The following is a 20,407-nucleotide window of genomic DNA, read 5'->3' on the forward strand; positions in this document are numbered from 1 at the left end:
ACTCTGACATCATAATCAAAAAGGCTGACAAAGGAGGTGCTGTCGTCATCATGAATAGGTCAGAGTATGAACAAGAGGCTACTAGGCAGCTCTCCAACACCACTTTCTACAAGCCATTACCCTCTGATCCCACTGAGAGTTACCAAAAGAAACTACAGCATTTGCTCAAGAAACTCCCTGAAAAAGCACAAGAACAAATCCGCACAGACACACCCCTGGAGCCAGGACCTGGGGTATTCTATCTGCTACCCAAGATCCATAAACCTGGAAATCCTGGACGCCCCATCATCTCAGGCATTGGCACCCTGACAGCAGGATTGTCTGGCTATGTAGACTCCCTCCTCAGGCCCTTCGTTACCAGCACTCCCAGCTATCTTCGAGACACCACCGATTTCCTGAGGAAACTACAGTCCATTGGTGATCTTCCTAAAAACACCATCCTAGCCACTATGGATGTAGAAGCCCTCTACACCAATATTCCACACAAAGATGGACTACAAGCCGTCAGGAACAGTATCCCCGATACTGTCACGGCTAACCTGGTGGCAGAACTTTGTGACTTTGTCCTGACCCATAACTATTTCACATTTGGTGACAATGTATACCTTCAAATCAGCGGCACTGCGATGGGTACCCGCATGGCCCCACAGTATGCCAACATTTTTATGGCTGACTTAGAACAACGCTTCCTCAGCTCTCGTTCCCTAATGCCCCTACTCTACTTGCGCTACATTGATGACATCTTCATCATCTGGACCCATGGAAAAGAAGCTCTTGAGGAATTCCACCATGATTTCAACAATTTCCATCCCACCATCAACCTCAGCCTGGACCAGTCCACACAAGAGATCCACTTCCTGGACACTACGGTGCTAATAAGCGATGGTCACATAAACACCACCCTATATCGGAAACCTACTGACCGCTATTCCTACCTACATGCCTCTAGCTTTCATCCAGATCATACCACTCGATCCATTGTCTACAGCCAAGCGCTACGATATAACCGCATTTGCTCCAACCCCTCAGACAGAGACAAACACCTACAAGATCTCTGTCAAGCATTCTTACAACTACAATACCCACCTGCTGAAGTGAAGAAACAGATTGACAGAGCCAGAAGAGTACCCAGAAGTCACCTACTACAGGACAGGCCCAACAAAGAAAACAACAGAACGCCACTAGCCATCACCTTCAGCCCCCAACTAAAACCCCTCCAACGCATCATCAAGGATCTACAACCTATCCTGAAGGACGAGCCATCACTCTCTCAGATCTTGGGAGACAGACCAGTCCTTGCTTACAGACAGCCCCCCAATCTGAAGCAAATACTCACCAGCAACCACACACCACACAACAGAACCACTAACCCAGGAACCTATCCTTGCAACAAAGCCCGTTGCCAACTCTGTCCACATATCTATTCAGGGGATACCATCATAGGGCCTAATCACATCAGCCACACTATCAGAGGCTCGTTCACCTGCGCATCTACCAATGTGATATATGCCATCATGTGCCAGCAATGCCCCTCTGCCATGTACATTGGCCAAACTGGACAGTCTCTACGTAAAAGAATGAATGGACACAAATCAGACGTCAAGAATTATAACATTCAAAAACCAGTTGGAGAACACTTCAATCTCTTTGGTCACTCGATCACAGACCTAAGAGTGGCTATACTTCAACAAAAAAGCTTCAAAAATAGACTCCAACGAGAGACTGCTGAATTGGAATTAATTTGCAAACTGGATACAATTAACTTAGGCTTGAATAGAGACTGGGAATGGATGAGTCATTACACAAAGTAAAACTATTTCCCCATGGTATTTCTCCCTCCCACCCCACCCCCCACTGTTCCTCTGATATTCTTGTTAACTGCTGGAATTAGCCTACCTGCTTGTCACCATGAAAGGTTTTCCTCCTTCCCCCCCTGCTGTTGGTGATGGCTTATCTTAAGTGATCACTCTCCTTACAGTGTGTATGATAAACCCATTGTTTCATGTTCTCTGTGTGTGTGTATATAAATCTCTCCTCTGTTTTTTCCACCAAATGCATCCGATGAAGTGAGCTGTAGCTCACGAAAGCTTATGCTCTAATAAATTTGTTAGTCTCTAAGGTGCCACAAGTACTCCTTTTCTTTTTGCGAATACAGACTAACACGGCTGCTACTCTGAAACCTATTCTTATGTGAGTAAGATATTTTTAAGCCTATGGGCACATTGTAAGCATGGGGATAAAATGCTCGACTTTTCTGTATGATTTCCAGAGACTGCCAGGGCAAGATGCTGGAAGAGAAAACACTGGAAACCAGAAAGGTCACAAATTCCATTAGCAACACACATGTTGTATGGTAGAAAGGACTGAATTCTGGCTTGTGGGTCCAGCTTGCTTTGGTGACAGAGGTGACGAGCTGTTTCATCTGCCAGCCTGGCCCAGAAAGCATAACGGGCACACGCTGGCGGAGACGGTGGAAGGCCCTGGCTTTAAGATGAGTCAAAATAATATGGAGGGCACGTAATAATCACACTTACATTTCCAGAAAGCTTCACAAATACCCTGCATCTACTTCCCCTTTGGTGACAACTGGCAGTCTCTTTAATTGAACAATCAACAAGTGATACCCTTAGCCCTTCGGAGCACGGGCGCTTAGGGCTTGATTCTGAGTTCACTGACAGCGGTGGCTGTCAGACGTCACTAAAATCAATGGTATCACACCAGGGTAAAAACATGTAATTCTGTCTAGGAGGAACAGCTCTGAGGTGAATGCTACACTGCTGTGTATTTCTGCAGTCACAAGGGAACGATTTGCTCAATGTTGAGCCTGGCAATCAAAGAAAGAGTTAAGCTGAACTGTAGCTAAGTCGTTTATTCCCCCTCAAAGTTGGCAGAACTTGGCAGGGGCCAGCCTAGAAAAAATAAAGAGGGGTACTGTCCCAAGCTCCGCCCATAAGCCAAGCTCCGCCTACTCGTGCAGAAATTAGATGCCACTCGCGGTTGTGCAGGTCTTAAGATAGTTGCCTCCCTTCCTGGTGCACTTTGATCTGCAGGGAACAAGTCAGCAGTGTTGATATTTAAACTTGTAATTGGGCGTCCGAGTTTGCACCCATTAACGCATGTCTGTCACTTTAGGCTGTCGAGTCATACATTGCTGTATTGGATCACACTGGGAAGGTTTTCTTTACTCAGCAATTTTTTTACATTTATAACTGATGTGGTGAGCCCAGAAGTGCCGGGGCTGTGAACTGCTAGGCCCAGAGGTGCTGAGGCTGTGAACTTGCCAGGCCCAGAGGTGCCGGGGCTGTGAACTGCCGGGCCCAGAGGTGCCAGGGCTCTGAACTGCCAAACCGAGAGGTGCTGGCGCTGTGAACTGCCAGGCCCAGAGGTGCTGGGGCTGTCAACTGTTAGGCCCAGAGGTGCCGGGGCTCTGAACCGCCAGCCCCAGAGGTGCTGGAGCTCTGAACTGTGAAACCAGAGGTGCCGGAGCTCTGAACTGCCAAACCAGAGGTGCCAGGGCTTTGAACTGCCAGCCCCAGAGGTGCCAGGGCTCTGAATTGCCAGGCCCAGAGGTGCCAGAGCTGTGAACTTCCAGCCCCAGAGGTGCTGAAGCTCAACCCTGGCACAAATTAAGCACTGACGTTAGGCTCTTAATGAAAGCTTAGCTCCTGGAGCACCAGATGGCAGCCACGAGGGCAAAATGCTGGCTCATCTGCCCACCGAGACCCCTCCCAGCCTGCCCACAGCCCTTTGGTACTTCACTGAGAGCGAGCACGCACCTTGATGCAGCTGGAGGGTCACTTTGACTTCAATAGTCTTGTGACAGTTTACACCAGGGCTGTGTTTGGCCCAGCCCGTATAGGCCGTGCTGAAGCTAGGCCATGAAGCCAGATGGAAACTCAAACTCCTCAAGGAGGAAGCTGGTTACAAACCACGTCGTTTTTAAGGGGGTGAGGTGAACCCACTAGTGAGTGTGGTGGGGAGCAAACACCCCCCAAAAAACGGCACCTTCAGGGGCTTTGTATCTCTAAAAGCATTGGAGAGGAGGGACTTGGCCCTGCAGAACAACGGCTCTGCGTGCTCCCTTGCTGTGGTTTTGAAAGGTTTTAGGAAAAGAAGCAAAGGGGCGTACGAAGTCAGCCGTAACATTTACTACACAAACCCTGCATATTCCCCTGCAAAGGGAAAAAACCCAGCTCCATTGCCAACAGCATCTTCTGGTGAAGTAAGCACCTAGCACCTGCTAGAGCAACAGCTGGAGATGTGGGAACCATCTGCTAACTCCCAGTGGGTCAGCATCACCAGAAAGCCGTAGAGCAGTGGTTCTCAACCAGGGGCACACAGAGGGCTTCCAGGGAGGTGGTATGCCAATTCATCTAGCTGAGTGTTTCTGAACCTGGAGGTCACGAGCTCCAGGGGGGTCATAGGATGGTTTTAGGGGGGTCGCAAGCACAGCGCTGGCATTAGGGGTGGCAAGTAGGGTAATTGCCTGGGGCGCCACACCACAGGGGGCCGCACGAAGTTAAGTTACATGCTTCAGCCCCGGGCGGCAGGGTTCAGACTTCAGCCCCAGGCGGCAGGGCTTGTGAAAGGGGTACAGTAATCTGGAGAGGTTGAGACCCACTGGTCTAGAGGATCGGGCACTTATCTTGGACTCAGGAGAGCGGTGCCCTAATCCAGAGTCTGCCACCAACCTGCTGCGTGACCTTGGCCAATTGTTTTGCCTTTGTGTAAGCTCTCCAGGGCTCATTATGTGTGTATAGGGCCTAGCCCAATGGGCCCCTGAGTTTAGTTTGGGTATCCACGTGCTTCCATACTATAACTAATTAATAACCATTGTGCGTTCAGAGACATGGCAAAGGGAGTTATTCCATCAGCTTTTCAGAGCAAACACTAAAGGAGGAGGAGTGAGAGAGATAACCTAGGAGTTGGGAGAGGGCTGCTAGTGAACAGGAAAGCTATTTTGGGTGGGAGATTCTCTTTCCTTGTATTGTCCCTTTTTCCCCTCCCACATCCCTCTTGTTGTATCTCTCTTCCAGCACTTAGTTAGTTTCCTTCCTCTCCTGCACTTGCTGCATGCTAGCCCTACCAGAGTCAGTGCAATTAACGTCCTGGTCTCTGAAAGGCTCCAAGAGTCCCTGCTTCAGGGATTGGGCTGCCAGTTTTACTGCTGTGTTGTAAGCCGGACAAACTGGTTCTGATCAAATAAATTCTGACCCAAATCTCTGCCCCACACTCAACCCAACCCTTGGGTGCTCCGCCAGGCACTCTGATCCTTCCTCCCCCATCTGGGGCTAGAAGCAGAAGGGCTGAGAGAGGTGATCTTGCTGGTATTTCCAGTCTTGCCTGAAACAGGCGGGCGTGTTCAGGAGCTTCCCAGCCCCATTCCCCAGAAGCAGCAGACGGGGCAAGCTCCTGAACTTTAGGGTGCACCGAGGAAAAACCTTTCAAGTGTTGCCGTGGCGCTGCTGCCGGTCAAATTCCTGCTGGGAATCTCTCCTCTGGCTCTCTCCATGGGATCAGGGGCTCGGTGCCCAGGGAGGGGCACACTAAGAGTAGAGAGGTGGATAGCAGAGAGGCTTAGCTTCCCCATTGCCATGGCACAGCAGGGCCTCACTAAGTGCCTAGTGCTGTGTCTCCTTGATTCCTAGCTTTCCCATCCTCGAAACAGTGGAGCAGTTCCCATTTGTCCAGCTATTTTCTCAGCGGATTCAGCTCCCAAGCCTGCTATGTGGGGCAATGGGACAAGAGCCACAAATTGTTCCCTTTGAATGGGTCAACTCACGGAGTAAGGCCCCATGCAACGTGAGGAAATGAGCTGGATTTTGCCCTGAGAAAGAATATTGGGAACCCTTTCTACTGGGGAGACATGGGGGACTATGTTCTGCACTGGGGTGGGATGATCTCTTCAGCAGTACAGATGTTTTTCACCTCTACGTTGATAGAAGGCCTTTGTGCCGGAGAAGTAAGTAGCTCTGTGCATCTAGGATGGCTTTAATAAGCACAGACAATAAAAGCAGCTGGAGCCAAAACAATACATTGCCTACTGTACAAATATGTGTTTAGGGCATTTCTAATGTGAATGATCCTAGTTTCCCAGGGGAAGGAGGTGAGTGCCTCACACTATACATGTAATTCAATATTTTTAAAGGTGCATTATTTTCATGGAAGACCAGAACAGCGAGCCCTGTCTTTCATTTGCATGAATGTCTGTGCATCCTCAGAAAGTGTGCAAATGTGGCTCGACAGAATGCAACAGGCCCTTTGAAGTCATTGGTCCAAGAGATATTTCTCAGTGATTGTTTCATTTGTATGGGTGGGTCTTCCTGTTCACAAAAAGGATAGAAATATAGGGGCAGATTCTGATCTCAGTGACACTGCTGTAAATCCGGAGTGATTTCTATCTGGGTTATTTGGAGACATTCTGTAAAATCAGCATCTGTCGCCTTATGTCTCTCAGAGTGCTAGACAGATAAACTAAACTAACTCATTGAAAAATGAAAGACACAGGACAATTAAATCACAAAAGTCTCCAGGCATAGTGTGCCAATTTCAAACCCAGATTAATGGTGAATTATTTATAAGGTATTTACATTTAAAAAACAACAACAGAGGTCTAATCTATTGTGTAAATATTGTAACATATGCAGAGTATACAAAAAAACCCTAATCCTACAAAAACTTACACTCATATGTCTAAAGTTATGCATAGGCATAAATATGCAAAATAAAAAAAATCTTCATGAAGTTTTCTTTGACAGGCAGCTATTTCACATTTTCAAGAGCCAAGGCCAATAAGCCACACTATGGCCCAACATTTCACTTACAGTCAAAATATTTTCTGTTCTAGAAGATGAGAAAAAAAACAACATTTTCTGCTTTCTTAGTTATGCAGATTTTATGGACGGGCCCAGTCTTTGTACCACACTCAAGCTTTGGCAAAGATCACACCTGGACAGCTCAGACAGTGTTTTAAGTTGTTTTGGTCATGGACGTGTTCCGAAACTTATTTGTGCCTGAGAGCTGAGGCTAGAAATGGCTCCTTTCACTTAGGACCAAGTTGTAACAGCTGAGTTCTGAATGCCTGACAATAGGCCTTTCACACTAGCAGCTCCGCAGGCATGAAACACTGTAATATGTAAACACGTGGACGTTACAGTGCACCGTATGTTTGATGTATAGACAGAGGGGTTTTCTAGTCAGCTCCCCAAGTGCCTCTAATTTACCTCGTTCTAAATTTTCAACAAAACCAGATATTTGTTACAAAAATTCCATTTTGTAAACAACCCCTGCCACCACCATTTTCTGTCAAAAAAAGATTAAAAAAGTCTTTGACCAGCTCCAGTGATGACCGTTCCTGCTACCCCTGAGCCCCGTGCAGGAGGGTAGCCATGTGGGAAAGGGATGAAGCTACAATTCACCTCAGTTGGGTCAGGATGAGTGGGAATGATGCATGAGCAGGAAACAAACCAGCTTGACTTTCAGATCCTGGGGTGTAGATAAGACTGTGAACTAGAAAAGTCATTTTTGTACATGTAAACTGAGCAAGTTCAGCCTCAAAGCCAGGCACTTACCAGAGCAGGGGCACGGGCACCTTACGCCCATGAAGCAAGCAACATTCTGGGATGGGATGGCTCAGGATGTGATACAGAGCCGTTAACTACTGTGAATACGATTTAGGTCAATTGTTGCCGTTCAACAGCTGGTCGGTGGGTTACATGAAATGAGTTGTCCATCTTGACCTACCCAGACGGCTGCATCCAAAAATCGCACCAGGTCAGGCATTAATTTGTTTGCAGCCTGAGCAGAAGGGGAAAGGATTAAACACTTATAGAGACTGACCAGTCCTCGCCCCCTAGAAACAGATGTTCCCTCATGATGGAGGCCTGTGGCAGACTGATGCTGTAGAAGGTTTCATGCCCGTTGTCCATGCTAAGCTGAGCATTTCAGGGCTGTCATCTGGTTACCTTACACAAACAAAAATGGTGCATTTCTTGGCCCAGATCTTCAGTGGAGTACATCACTGTAGCTCTTTTGAAGAACAAGGAATTATGCCAGTTTACACCATCTGAGGCTCTATCCCCTATATAAATATCTTGCAGACAATACCAGTCTCTCCCTTTGAGTTTCTGCTGGAAATTCAGGCTGGCATCCAAATTTAGATAAAATTAGCTCCTCTTCATAATCCGAGCTACTTTATCAATTTTGTGACTTTGCAGTCAGATGGTACGTTTGCTTGGAAATGCTTAGGAGAGGCATTTTAAAAGAAAAACAAGCTAAGTAAGAAGCAAAATTGCTGGCATATTTCTGACACAATGATCTTCTGTTTGAACAGCTCCTTCTATCCCTAAAGTACCACTGAAAGAAAAAGAAGAGCGTAGGCCGCTTGTTCACATGGGTTTAAATCAAACAAACAAATATGAAAAAACATCTACCAAATATTCTGCAAGTAGAAGAGGTGACATAGTTGAGGGTGTAGGGCATTATTGGGGGTGGCTGGGCACCAGAGCGGGAACAAAGCATTGGGACTAGGTGGAAAAAGGTAAATATTTCCCATGACAAATTTTTGTTCTTTTCTAAATGTTTTGGGACTTTTGTTTTTCAAAACCTATCAATATTTTGGGGGTTTCAAAGCCAAAAAATGGCCAGATTTTCCAATTGCAGAACCCGAATGTTTCATTTTGGGGAAAAGACCATTTTTTTAACAATGGAAAATGTTGACCAGCTCTATAAAGTATGATGCCAAGTGGGCAGGTCATTCAGGAGAGAAACTGATGCCAGCCGAGTATAGTACAACACCGAGGTGGTGATGTATGGATTCCTAAGAAGGGGAGCGTGGGACAAAGTTGTCCTTTAATAGCATTGTTTCTTTACTCCTTTTTCCCACCTCTACCCAACCCATCCCACCTTCCCCTCACAGTTTGGCCTTCAGAAAAACATTGGCATGTGTGTCTGAGCTGGGCTGGGTGCGTCTTTCGCCCAGAGGAGCGATGCTACAGCTCTGTTGGCAGGGATGGGTGGGAGTCAGGGAAGCCAGGATAGATGCAGGGTCTTGGAGGCATGGACCTCACACAGTCGCAGGATACTTAGTGTGTGGTAGGCAACTACCATATGGAACAGCCAGTGCTGGTAAGGAGACAGACAACCTGCAGCTGACAGCCAGATGAAACTGGGATGGGTAGATAAAAGGAATAAAAATATAGCCAATAAAACACTTTAAAAATGCAGTTTGAGTCAGAACAAATTCTTTTCACAGAGAGATTCATGAATGAATCACTAATAAGGGAAAAAAACCCCTGAGATATTAAAAGCAAGCGGGCAACTAGCTTGTTTCTCACGATAGATACAATAACGATACTTAGCACTCAGATATTACATAATCCCCACAGCATCCCTATAAAGTAAGAAAGCATTATCCTCATTGTACAGGTTGGGAAACTGAGGCAGATGGGTGACATGACATGCTCAAGGCCATCCAATGAGTCAGTGTTACACCCAGGTTTACATCATCACCTTCCAGTGCTCTGCTCAAACCACTAAACCTTAGCTCCATCTAGTATGACACAATGCAATTTATTTTTCCCCAACTAAAAGGCTGAAAGGAGTTTCATTTTCTTTCCTATTCCTCCATTACTCTAACCGATCTCCCTTCTTACTTCTAGCTATGCTACAGTCCAATGAAGTGGTGTTCACAAATGTTAAAGACAACCCAATAAATGCATCCTTCAGGTTGATTAAGTCTCAGCCAAACAGTAGGAAGGAGTCGAGTTTTTCACGTAAAGAGCAGAACCTAACCTGAGATTTTTTCCAAGGAGGACCAACAAAACCAAGACAGGCGATAAAAACAAGAAGGGCCCAGCAGATCCATCAAAGTTATCCTAACATCAGTCCCCCTGCTTCACAAGATGCTAATGGAGAGCCAGGGAGCAGGATCAAAGATGTGAGCAGCCCAGCCCCATTCAGTTTAGAGAATAGAGAGGAAGGCAAACAAGCCGAAATCAACACCTGATAGAACAAACGCATAGAAGAATCCATGTCTCCCAATGAGACAGGATAGATCTCAAGCCAGAGATGTTCCTAATCCCAACCTGGCAATATGGAGTTAAATTCCTATTGGCATATGCATTTACAACGTTTGCCATAGATCATTCCCACTGATACCTTTGCTCTGTGCTCATGGAGAGCGGCTAAAGCCAAAAACCTCACAGTGCAAACATCCCAGCACTTCCCGGTGCTGAAATCCTCACAGAGCCACATTTTGCAGACAGCCTTTACCTTGCCAGTGCTAATCCCAATGAAATCCCAGGGATCAACAGGCCCAAACTGTGGGATCTAGTTTGGTTGCTCAAGTCCTAATCTAGTTCTAAATGAAACACAAAGCCACAGGCAGCGTATATAATAGGCTGGGGAAGGCTGAGCCTCCCCAAATAGCCCTGCATGGCCATGCCCAGGCTCCGCCCCGAGGCCCCCTCCTGCTGCTGCTAGTTGGCCCCGGACTAGGCAGACTGCTCCTCTTCCGGGAGGCTTGCTGGATCTGGAGCTAGGGCGCCTGGAACATGAGGTGGCTGCCCCCCCCCGCCTCCGGTGCTGGGGCCATGCCTCCGGGCACTCTGGGGCTGGGAGTGGGAGGGGTGGGCCAGGCGCTAGCCTCCCTGAGCCCGTGGCTCACCCACCACCCATGCACAAAACCGTTCAATGATTCTAATATTTCTCTACATCAGTGCGCTGGGCAAAATTGCAACTTTCCCTGAGGATTATCAGAACAGATCTCTTACTTGTAGGCACACGTGTGCCCTCGGTGAGAAAATCAGAACCCCTTAGAAAACTAACAGTTGGGGCCACATACACGTTCCCTCATAGGGCCATGGTTTGATGTAACCTGTTATGAGGAGCTACAGCCCTGAGACAATCTTCAGGGTCTTTCCCACTCCGAAATCAAGGAGACAAAACTCCCCATCCTTCTGCCAGCTGGTCTTAATATTAAGGATAAATCACTCACATGAATAGTTTTCTAGTTCTTGAATGGGTTCTCACAGTTAGGCCTGCACTGGTTTGTCAGTGGCAAGTTCTGTGGGTGCCCAGGACTTCAGAGACAGCAGAATCCAGCCAGGAAGTCCACTTCATCTCGCGCCTGTCTTTCACTGGCAAGCTATGAGTCACCAGCCCACACCCCCAGCACCTGGGAGAAAGTCATTTGCAAGGGAGGTGCTTGGTTGGTTCCAGCTTCATGAGGACCATGGATCACCTCTCTGGTCCTGCTGCTGGGGAAGAGTCAGGCTATGTCGCTAAGTCACTTCCTTACCCCAAGTCAAAGTCCAGATGCATGAAGATCTTGGATCTGGAGGGACTATGAACCCCAAAAGGGCAAAGAACCAAGTTCTCACAGGTCCATTAATTTTCCCCTGGGCACTAGGAAATGGGGGGAGGGATGCGGATGGGGCTGGGGATGGGTAGTAGTCATCACCATTCCCCTCTCCCTCAATTCCTACCTTGGCACCAAGACAGACCCTCAGAGGCTCGGGTCCAAGAGGGAGGCTGCCTGACAGGACTCTTGGAAGTGGGAGAGGCAGGTGCAAATGAACCTTCAGGGCTGAACCCTTTGTGACAAATTAGCTAGCTCTTTGGTAGGATTTGCATCTTTGGACAGAGGGGCCATGACAAATCTCACATTGATCACTGAGTACCACCCTGAAGATTGCACATGGCCCCAACGTCACAGTTTCTAGAAAGTTCTGATTTAGTTGCCAAAGGCACATGTATCTTTCAGCATTCGTCCAGGGGAGTCCTGCATACGAGAGGCAGTGGAGATCTGTACAGCAGATAAGGGGTCCACGCAGGGGATCTTAGAGCAGAATTTCATTCTACAGTTTCTCCCCTTCCCCTGACTAGAGTTGCCAACTTTCTGATTGAAGAAAATTGAATGCCCTTGCCCTGCCCCCAGCCCCTTCCCCGCCCATCCCTTCTCCAAGGCCCCACCCCCACTCACTCCATTCATGCCCTGTCGCTCGCTCTCCCCCAACCTCACTCACTCGCTCATTTTCACTGAGTTGGAGCAGGGGGTTGGGGTGCAAGAGGGGTGTGAGGGCTTCGACTGGGGGTGCAGGCTTTGGGGTGGGGCCAGGGATGAGAGGTTTGGGATGCAGGAGGGGGCGCCAGGCTGAGTCTGAGGGGTTCAGAGTGTGGTAGGGGGCTCTGGGCTGGGGCAGAGGTATGGGAGGTGAGGGCAACAGCTTGGATTGCAGGCTCTGGGGCAGGGCTGGGGATGAGGGAGTTGGGGTGCAGGAGGGGGTGCAGACTCCAGGTGTCACTTACCTCTCGGAAGTGGCTAGCATGTCCCTTGGGCTCCTAGGAGCAGGGGTGGTAAGGGAGCTCTGAACACTGCCCCCTTCCACAGGTGCCACCCCTGCAACTCCCATGGGCCGTGGTTCCTGGCCAATGGAAACTGCAGAGCTGGTGCTCGAGGCAGGGCCTGAGCCATGGGCAGGGGCAGTGTGCAGAGCCCTCCGGCTGCCCCTGTGCCTAGGAGCTGGAGGGACATGCTAGCTGCTTCCAGGAGCTTCATGTTTTTTGCATGTTTTGCATCCCTGCCCATCCTGGCGAATAGCCATTGATGGACCTGTCCTCCAAGAACCTATCTAGTTCTTTTTTGGACCCTGTTATAGTCTTGGCCTTCACAACATCCTGTGGCAAAGAGTTCCACAGGTTGACTGTGAGTTGTGTGAAAAAATACTTCCTTTTGTTTGTTTTAAACCTGCTGCCTATTAATTCCATTGGGTGATCCCTAGTTCTTGTGTTATGGATCCCTAGTTCTTGTGTTATTTCACATTTGCAAAACTCAAGCCAAAACCACAGGGCATTTTCCACTGAACAGGAGGAGTCTGCTCCTTGAACAATACTGGATGTAAACACCTTGGTTGTTTACATGGACCTCTTGTCTTGTTTTGCATGAGCAGGGCTACATATGATATAAAACATCTAAATATATAAGCTGCATGTCTCAAATGGATTATTCCCAGGCTATGCTGATTTATAGCAGCTAGGAATCTGGCCCCAAGTCTCTGTTGTTAATGAACATTGGAAAAAAACAGCCCTCTATATATAGGAGACAAATTGTCTATAAATTGTACGAGGCACAGAGGTTGTTACAGTTACTAAATGATTAAAGCATCTAATCTCTAGAGCGGCACGGAAGAACATGGTAAAAGGGATTTTTGATGTGGGGGTGGGGGAAGGGCATTTCTCTGGGGACTGTGCCATAGAAAGCCCTATAAAAGAGGCACAGATAAGTAAGACATCATTAATAAATCAATGACAGGAAAATGAAAATGGAAGTAGACGAATCAGCTAGCTGATCGGGTCACAGATAAAAAATAGCACATCTGCTGCTGCTTTCAGTGTATTAACAAATAGGCCTCTGGATCAGGCACTCTAATGCTTGGAATAATGAAGCTTCGAGACCGATTAAAGCATAAAATAATTTTTAAAATGCATCTGGTCCCACCCAAAACATGAGGAGACATATTTGCTTTATTCCGCATCCTCGCCAGCAGCTGCAGTGGGTAAAACCGTCTTTTTTTTTTTGCTCTAACGAAAAGTACACAAACACAGCTAATTTAGTGTTTAGCCCAGTGCTTTGATTCCTACCAGCTAAATGCACTGAACTGTACTTAATCGATATGTTAATCCAAGCCAATGAATGTCTGCCTGAGCTGTACCAACCAGCTCCCCTGCTGGAGAGAATCCAAGTCTTTCCCCATTTCCCTCTAATATTCAAATTGCTGTTGCCGTTTTGTTTTGATTGAAGAGTGCCGCAGAGTTAACAGTTGCAAAAATGCTCTGTTTCCCCAGAGTCCTGTTTGTTTGTTTGGCTACAAAAGATTAGATGTTGGCTAGTGTTAGAGGTTTAGCTGCCTGTCAGGCAAACGGAAGAGTAGCCTCCAAAAAGCTTGCTCCCTGTGGGTCTCCCAAGCTCTCTGCAATACGAGACAGAAGCCCAGATAACCTCTGGCCCTGGAAAGCGGGCATCTGCTCATATTCTGTAGCTACAGATGCTGTTCTCCACTCCCATCCAAAAACCAAAATGAAGCATGAGTTTATTATAGCAAGCCCCATATAAGTTCCTTGTCTGGCAGGCTTTTCTGCATGAGCCTATCTTCTTAGGGACTTATGTTGTTATTATTTGAATGACAGGAAAATTTAGAGGCCCCAAATGAGAACAGCCTGATTTCACTGGGTGCTGTACATATATATAGTGAGAGACAGTCCTGGGCCTGGAGATCTTACAGGGAAAACAGTCAAGACAGAAAAAGGGTGCGAGAGAAAACAGAGGCACCGAAAGGGGAAGCAACTTACCTGAGGGCACACACACAGAACCTAGGTTTCTTGCCTCCCTGGCTGAAATCCCAGCACTGACAAAGTCAGCCAGTGAGAGTTCTGCCCTGGGTTTCAATGAGGCTGAAATCCTCGTCCCAGTCCAGTAATCCAGGCTGCCTCCCAGGGCTTTGCAAGAAGCTTGCGGAGTGGCAGGTTTCAGAGTAGCAGCCGGGTTAGTCTGTATTCGCAAAAAGAAACTGAGTACTTGTGGCACCTTAGAGACTAACAAATTTATTTGAGCATAAGCTTTCATGAGCTACATTGGAATGCATCCGATGAAGTGAGCTGTTGCTCACGAAAGCTTATGCTCAAATAAATTTGTTAGTCTCTAAGGTGCCACAAGTACTCCTTTTCTTTTTTAGGAAGAGGGAAGTGCTTCTAAAGACTTGCCTTCTTCTCAACATTCCCTTTCTGAGGGCACGTGCCATCCGAGGGCTAGGCTGGTCTGCAGCCATCAGAGACTGGGGGATAGGTGGTCATGTCCAATGGTTGGAGCAGGAGTCAGACCCGAGGGTCAGAACCAGAGTCAGCGGCCAGATGCCAGAGCAAAGGTCAGAGCTAAAGTCAGGAATTAGAGCCAAGATTCAGAGCTGGATTGCCTGGAGTGAAGCAAGGCAGAACCAGGGCAGGAGCAAGTCTGGGAACAAGCAGGCACAGGAGCTATCACAGCCAGGGGTAAATGCTTTGAGCAGCCCCCTGGCCTGCTGCTGGGCTGAAGGGCTGGCCTGCTGACCCTTCCCACCAACCAGGCAGCTGCTCCAGGCCAGCTATGCTCGTTAGGTTGCTAGAGCATTGTCTCTGCTGCAGACCCTGCTTCCTGACAGCCATCTCGGGGCACCATTCGAGTGCTATTGGATGCCCAAATACCCATTGATGAACTCCAGGCTGATTGGACAGATGGTGGCCTCCTCTCCCCAGGCCACGGTGAGTCACACACATCAATGATCTTGGCTCGATGAGCGACACTCAGAACATATCGCAATGGAGCCGCACGCCCTGCTAAAACACCGGTCGGTACAAAGCACAGCTGCCCCTCTGCTTAGCTCCCCAGGCCACTGTGAACACATCCCGCTGGCGATTCTGTGCTCTGCACTGGCTTCCCATTGGGCAAAGCATCCAATTCAAGGTCTCTGCCCTGATACGCAAAGCCCTCCATTGAACTGGTCCTTGCCACTTCTCCCTTCCTGAGCAGGACAGCTATCTTCCACTGGGAAAAGGAAGCTGTCAGCCAGCAGGGGATGCTTGTGAGCATGGAAAGAACTTTCACATGAGCCGGATCTATGGAATCCCCTGCCACAAGAAAGAAGGATGGCCTCAGGCCTCTTTTGCTTCAGCTTGGCTTTTCCTCAGTAACTTCTTCATAGATGCAACACAGCCTCCCACCCCTCCACATACTACACAGCCACTCACACACAAACAAGATCCATAAACTAATCAAACTATTTCCCTTCCAGGCTAGGGAGAGAGAGAGAGACACACACACACACACACACTGTTATTATTTCTATTTTTAAATACTTGGGAAGCATTCAGACAGCATGGTGATGGGGCCCTGCATGTACCTCGCTCGATAGAACACCATGCAATGACAAGATCATTTCTGTGGTGAGTAAAAAATGTGCAATATATGGTATAAAAATTCAGCCTACTAAAGATATTCATACGAAGAGACTGATTTTTGGTAAATGCATGTGCATGATTAAGTCATCAAATATGTATGCACAAGGGTGCACCTGATTTGTATATGCAATCACCATGATTGCACATGTAAGTTGGGTATTTGTATATAGATAATTATAAGTCTGCTTGCCCTTATAAATATCTGATTTGCAAACACACTTGTGGTAAGTGCACAGGCAAGTTAGGTACTCAACTGCTCTGCACTGGTGTTTTTCACTTTGAAAAACAGGTCCTACTTGTCCCATGTTTAGAAATACCCAAGAGTCAGAGTTCTGTCAACCTCTGGAACTCCTTGCCAGAAGGTGTTATGAAGACCAGTACTATAACGGGGTTCAAAAGCGAGCTAGATAGATTCATGGAAGATAGGTCCATCAATGGCTATTAGCCAGGATGGGCAGGAATGGTATCCCTAGCCTCTGTTTGCCAGAAGCTGGGATTGGGTGACAGGGCACGGATCACTTGATGATTACCTGTCTGTTCATTCCCTTTGGGGCACCTGCCTTTGGCCACTGTCAGAGGACAAGGCTTGATGGACCTTTGGTCTGACCCGGTATGGCCGTTCTTATGTTCTTGTAGGGCAAAGAAATGATACTTCATCAAATGAGATCCTTTTCCTCTGATCTCATTGTAACCAACTCCACAGGAACAGAAACAAATTGGATCATCCAGTCTGTGACGGACCAGTCCCCCTCCCCACAGTGTTATCTTTGGGAAGCTGAGGGCCGTGGGGGGGGGGGTTCATAGAGAAAGTATGTCCAGCTCAGGGACTGCAACTGTCCAGGGCCTACACAGAAGGGAAGGCCGATTGCACCCTCTGCTGCATCTGTGCAACAGAGACAATGGGCACTGACTGATGTAAACAGTGGTTCCCAAACTTGGGACACCCCTTGTTCCGGGAAAGCCCCTGGCGGGCCGGGCCGAGCCGGGCCGGTTTGTTTACCTGCCGCGTCCACAGGTTCGGGCGATGGTGGCTCCCACTGGCCGCGGTTCGCTGTGCCCGGCCAACGGGGGCTGCGGGAAGTGGCGGCCGGTACGTCCCTCAGCCCGCGTCGCTTCCCGCAACCCCCATTGGCCGGGCACAGCGAACCGCGGCCAGTGGAAGCCGCCATCGTCCGAACCTGCGGACGCGGCAGGTAAACAAACCGGCCCAGCCCGCCAGGGGCTTTCCCGGAGCAAGGGGTGTCCCAAGTTTGGGAAACAATGCCATAGGAGACAATGAAGGCCTGAACTACATCTCCCATAAGACAATGCTTCACAAAAGGGAAATGAGTATAATGGTGAACTGACTTGAAACAAAGCGTTTTGGGTTAGTTCAACAAACTAAAGTAATTTTTATTTGACCTGAAATGAAATATTTTGTTTCAATTTTCTGTAGACAAAACCCACAGAAAATTTTGATTTTGCAGAAATTGCGTTTTCCCTCAGAAGATCATTCCAAAGGAAAAATTCCTGATCAGCTCTACTCTTTACAACTTGAGCAACAGGAACAACTCCATCAGTTGGTAGGAGTAGTAGGTTATCATCATCTATTGCAGACTAGCCAGACAAGGGAACACGGATGGCAAATGTGTTACGGTGACAACAGGGCCAAAAGGATTCAGGGGGAAAAATGGTCCCTCATTGTTTGTTTAGACTTCAATAATGGACTGTTGTATCACAGTGAGTTGGAAAAGCTTTTCCCTGCTTGTTAGAGCCTGGAGCATCATTAGAGCTGTAGGAATAAGGCTCGGGCCCTCCAAAGATGAGAAGGCTCATTCAGCATCTCTCTTTTGATTAGACTCACCAGGCTCAAAATGCTTCTGGGCTAAGCAGGTTTTTCCAGGTTATCACAGCTCTGTATAAAATACTACGTAATTAGGCTACACGCAACCATGTTGAACATAATGAGCAAAGAGCAGCACGCAGGGCTGTATACACGCTGGAGATGCACAAGGCACAGCGTGTCCACCCATTGAAGCCAAACTATTAGTCTGCGCACTCAGTGCTTCATGAATATAGAAGCGCTAGATCTATTGATGTGTGTATGTATTGTGGCAGAGCTCAGACCTTGTCCCCGTAGGTCCCGCACTTCCAGGCGGTTTATGCTAGAGGCTCACTGCAACCCTCCACGTAGCCCTTCTCTCTCTCTAGGGCCAGGGATACAGTCAACTGAGCCCTTTTCATCATAAGCCAGCAAGGAGGTTGGTGAGAGATTTCCCACAGTCTCCTTTGCTCCTACGGCCTTATACCAAAACAGTTTAGCCTCCTGTCCTGACAGGAGCCTGTTTTTCCCTCCCAGGAGGCGTTTCTGTAGTGGCAGGTTGGTGGGGGGAACCCGGGCCCGCCCTCTACTTTGGGTTCCGGCCCAGGGACTCTAATGGTAGTAGCTGTTGGCAGCCAATCTTTCACCGCCAGAGTTGCTACATTTCCCTGGGCCACTTCCCCACAGCTCTCCTGCTTCTCCCTTACCAATGACTTGAGGGTGTCTTCATTAACCAGCTCTTCAGCTGTACTTCCTCTCCTCTAGCTCCCCTCTGCCTGGAGTGAGCCCTTTTATAGTATCAGAGGGGCCTCAATTAGAGTCAGGTGGTCACATTAGCTTAATGACCTCACCTGATTCTTTGCAGGTTAATTGGAGTCAGGTGTTCTTATTAGCCTGGAGCAGCCCCTGCTCTGGTCAGTAAGGGAACAGAAAACTGTTAATCCAGTGGCTAGTATATCTGCCTTCTGCTACTCTGCTGTACCCAACTGTCCTGGGTCCATCACAGTATGTATCTGTAATAATTAGGCATTCATAGCTACTGTAGCCTGAGCTGTAGATTAAGTATTTATTATATTGATTACCTAAGAATTCCCAGTTATCACTGTGAGGGTTGACAGGTTCTTGTCCCAAGATCAGGCCCCATATTATTACAATTACTATATAGTTGGGAACCCTGATGTGCACAATTGCAACACTCACACTATAAGAACTTTTCTATATTTCCAAATATAGTTTATTAATACATTTAGCACACTCACAAATACCTGAACTCAGTAAACTAGAGAGACTACAGCATGGACATCTGTACATCCGTATACTCACACCAGCCCTTGCAGGACAACCTGAAATGCTAACCATCATCTTCCTCATCACCACCACCTTCCCCCTCATCACCAATGGCCATCACTCTTGCCCCTTTCAAGGGCTACATCTCTCTGTCTTCTACTGCCCACAGGTTGGGATGTAACTTTTATATGATATTCTGGCACCACTATATCTAATGCATATTCAGTAGGTGATTTTCCCCTTTCCCGCTTTGTATTTTCTCATCTTACTAATGTTGAGGTGCCCTTCTCCTATTGGTTAGTATGTGGATACGTGTAACAACCAGTTCAGCTCACGATCATATCTGCCTGTCACCCCTTGCTTAAGCGGATTTGCGGTTATTACTTCCATGTTCCTTGCTGTTGCACTGCCTAGAACATTCTAACTCCTACCATTGAGCAAGCTCTCCTTCGTTCCTAAAATCGAAAGGTAACTGTTGATCTATGCCAAGACTTTTGGCCTACTTAACCACACGTATGCTAGCTTATGCTCCAGCTAATGTCTTACAGGATACTGTAGGTTTCTTGCATTACAACTGAATGTAATGAAAGCAGCTAAAGGTAATGAAGGCAAGGCAGTGAATATAGGAAAGGCAAGCCTATGGGCTGCACTACTTGAGTTAATAATTGCTCCCATTGCTAGGAAGTGCTGGTATCCCATTGTACAGATGGGGAATTGAGGCATCAAGGTCACACAGGGTGTCGGTCTTGAACTCAGATCACCTCGTGCACTTGCCCCGGGACCATACTTCCTCTTTAACAAGTGTTGCTCCTTCACTGTCACTACATGTCCTCTGTTCTGTCCTCCATCGTGACACTCTTTCCCCTTCTCTTCCCTCCTATTGTCTTTCCTCTCCTATCCAGCAATGACTACGCTCCCCTCCCCCACATCATCATCCCACCCGTCTCTAGCTACAGATCATTTATAAACCAAACAAATCATTTATGTATTTTAAAAGTGTGGCACTGACCTGACATTTGCCCCTCACCACTGTGACATACCAGGATCCAGTCCAGACTAAGGAGTAGCTGCATCACACCTGCCCTGCAATCCCAGGTGCCTTACAATGCCTTGCTGTGGTAGCTCCCACCTGGGTTGCTCCCAGACAGCCTTCCAGCCTGTAAGCCACACCGTGAGTGTCTGTGTGTAACTGCAGCCTGCCAGCCACATCTGGGTTACACGCTGGCTCTCACCAGCCTTGGTTATACTGCAGGGTGAAATGTGTGTCCTGCACTGCCACGCCCTCTCCTAGACAGTACAAACATTTTAAGTCCATTATTCCTTAAAGGA

The 20,407-nt window shown here is 47.9% G+C and overlaps 1 protein-coding gene across 1 annotated transcript in view; it reads right to left on the minus strand.

Annotated features, from left to right (window-relative positions):
* Positions 1–20,109, minus strand: part of TMEM260 (transmembrane protein 260) — a 144,332-nt gene extending 124,223 nt beyond the window's left edge. The window contains exon 1 of the mRNA XM_038405786.2: positions 20,088–20,109. Coding sequence (XP_038261714.2) covers positions 20,088–20,094 — 7 coding nt within the window. The 5' untranslated portion in view covers positions 20,095–20,109. The remainder of the gene's footprint in view (positions 1–20,087) is intronic.
* Between the last annotated feature and the right edge of the window lie 298 nt (positions 20,110–20,407).

This window comes from Dermochelys coriacea, chromosome 6 (assembly GCF_009764565.3).
Source record: "Dermochelys coriacea isolate rDerCor1 chromosome 6, rDerCor1.pri.v4, whole genome shotgun sequence".
Lineage (NCBI taxonomy): Eukaryota > Metazoa > Chordata > Testudines > Dermochelyidae > Dermochelys > Dermochelys coriacea.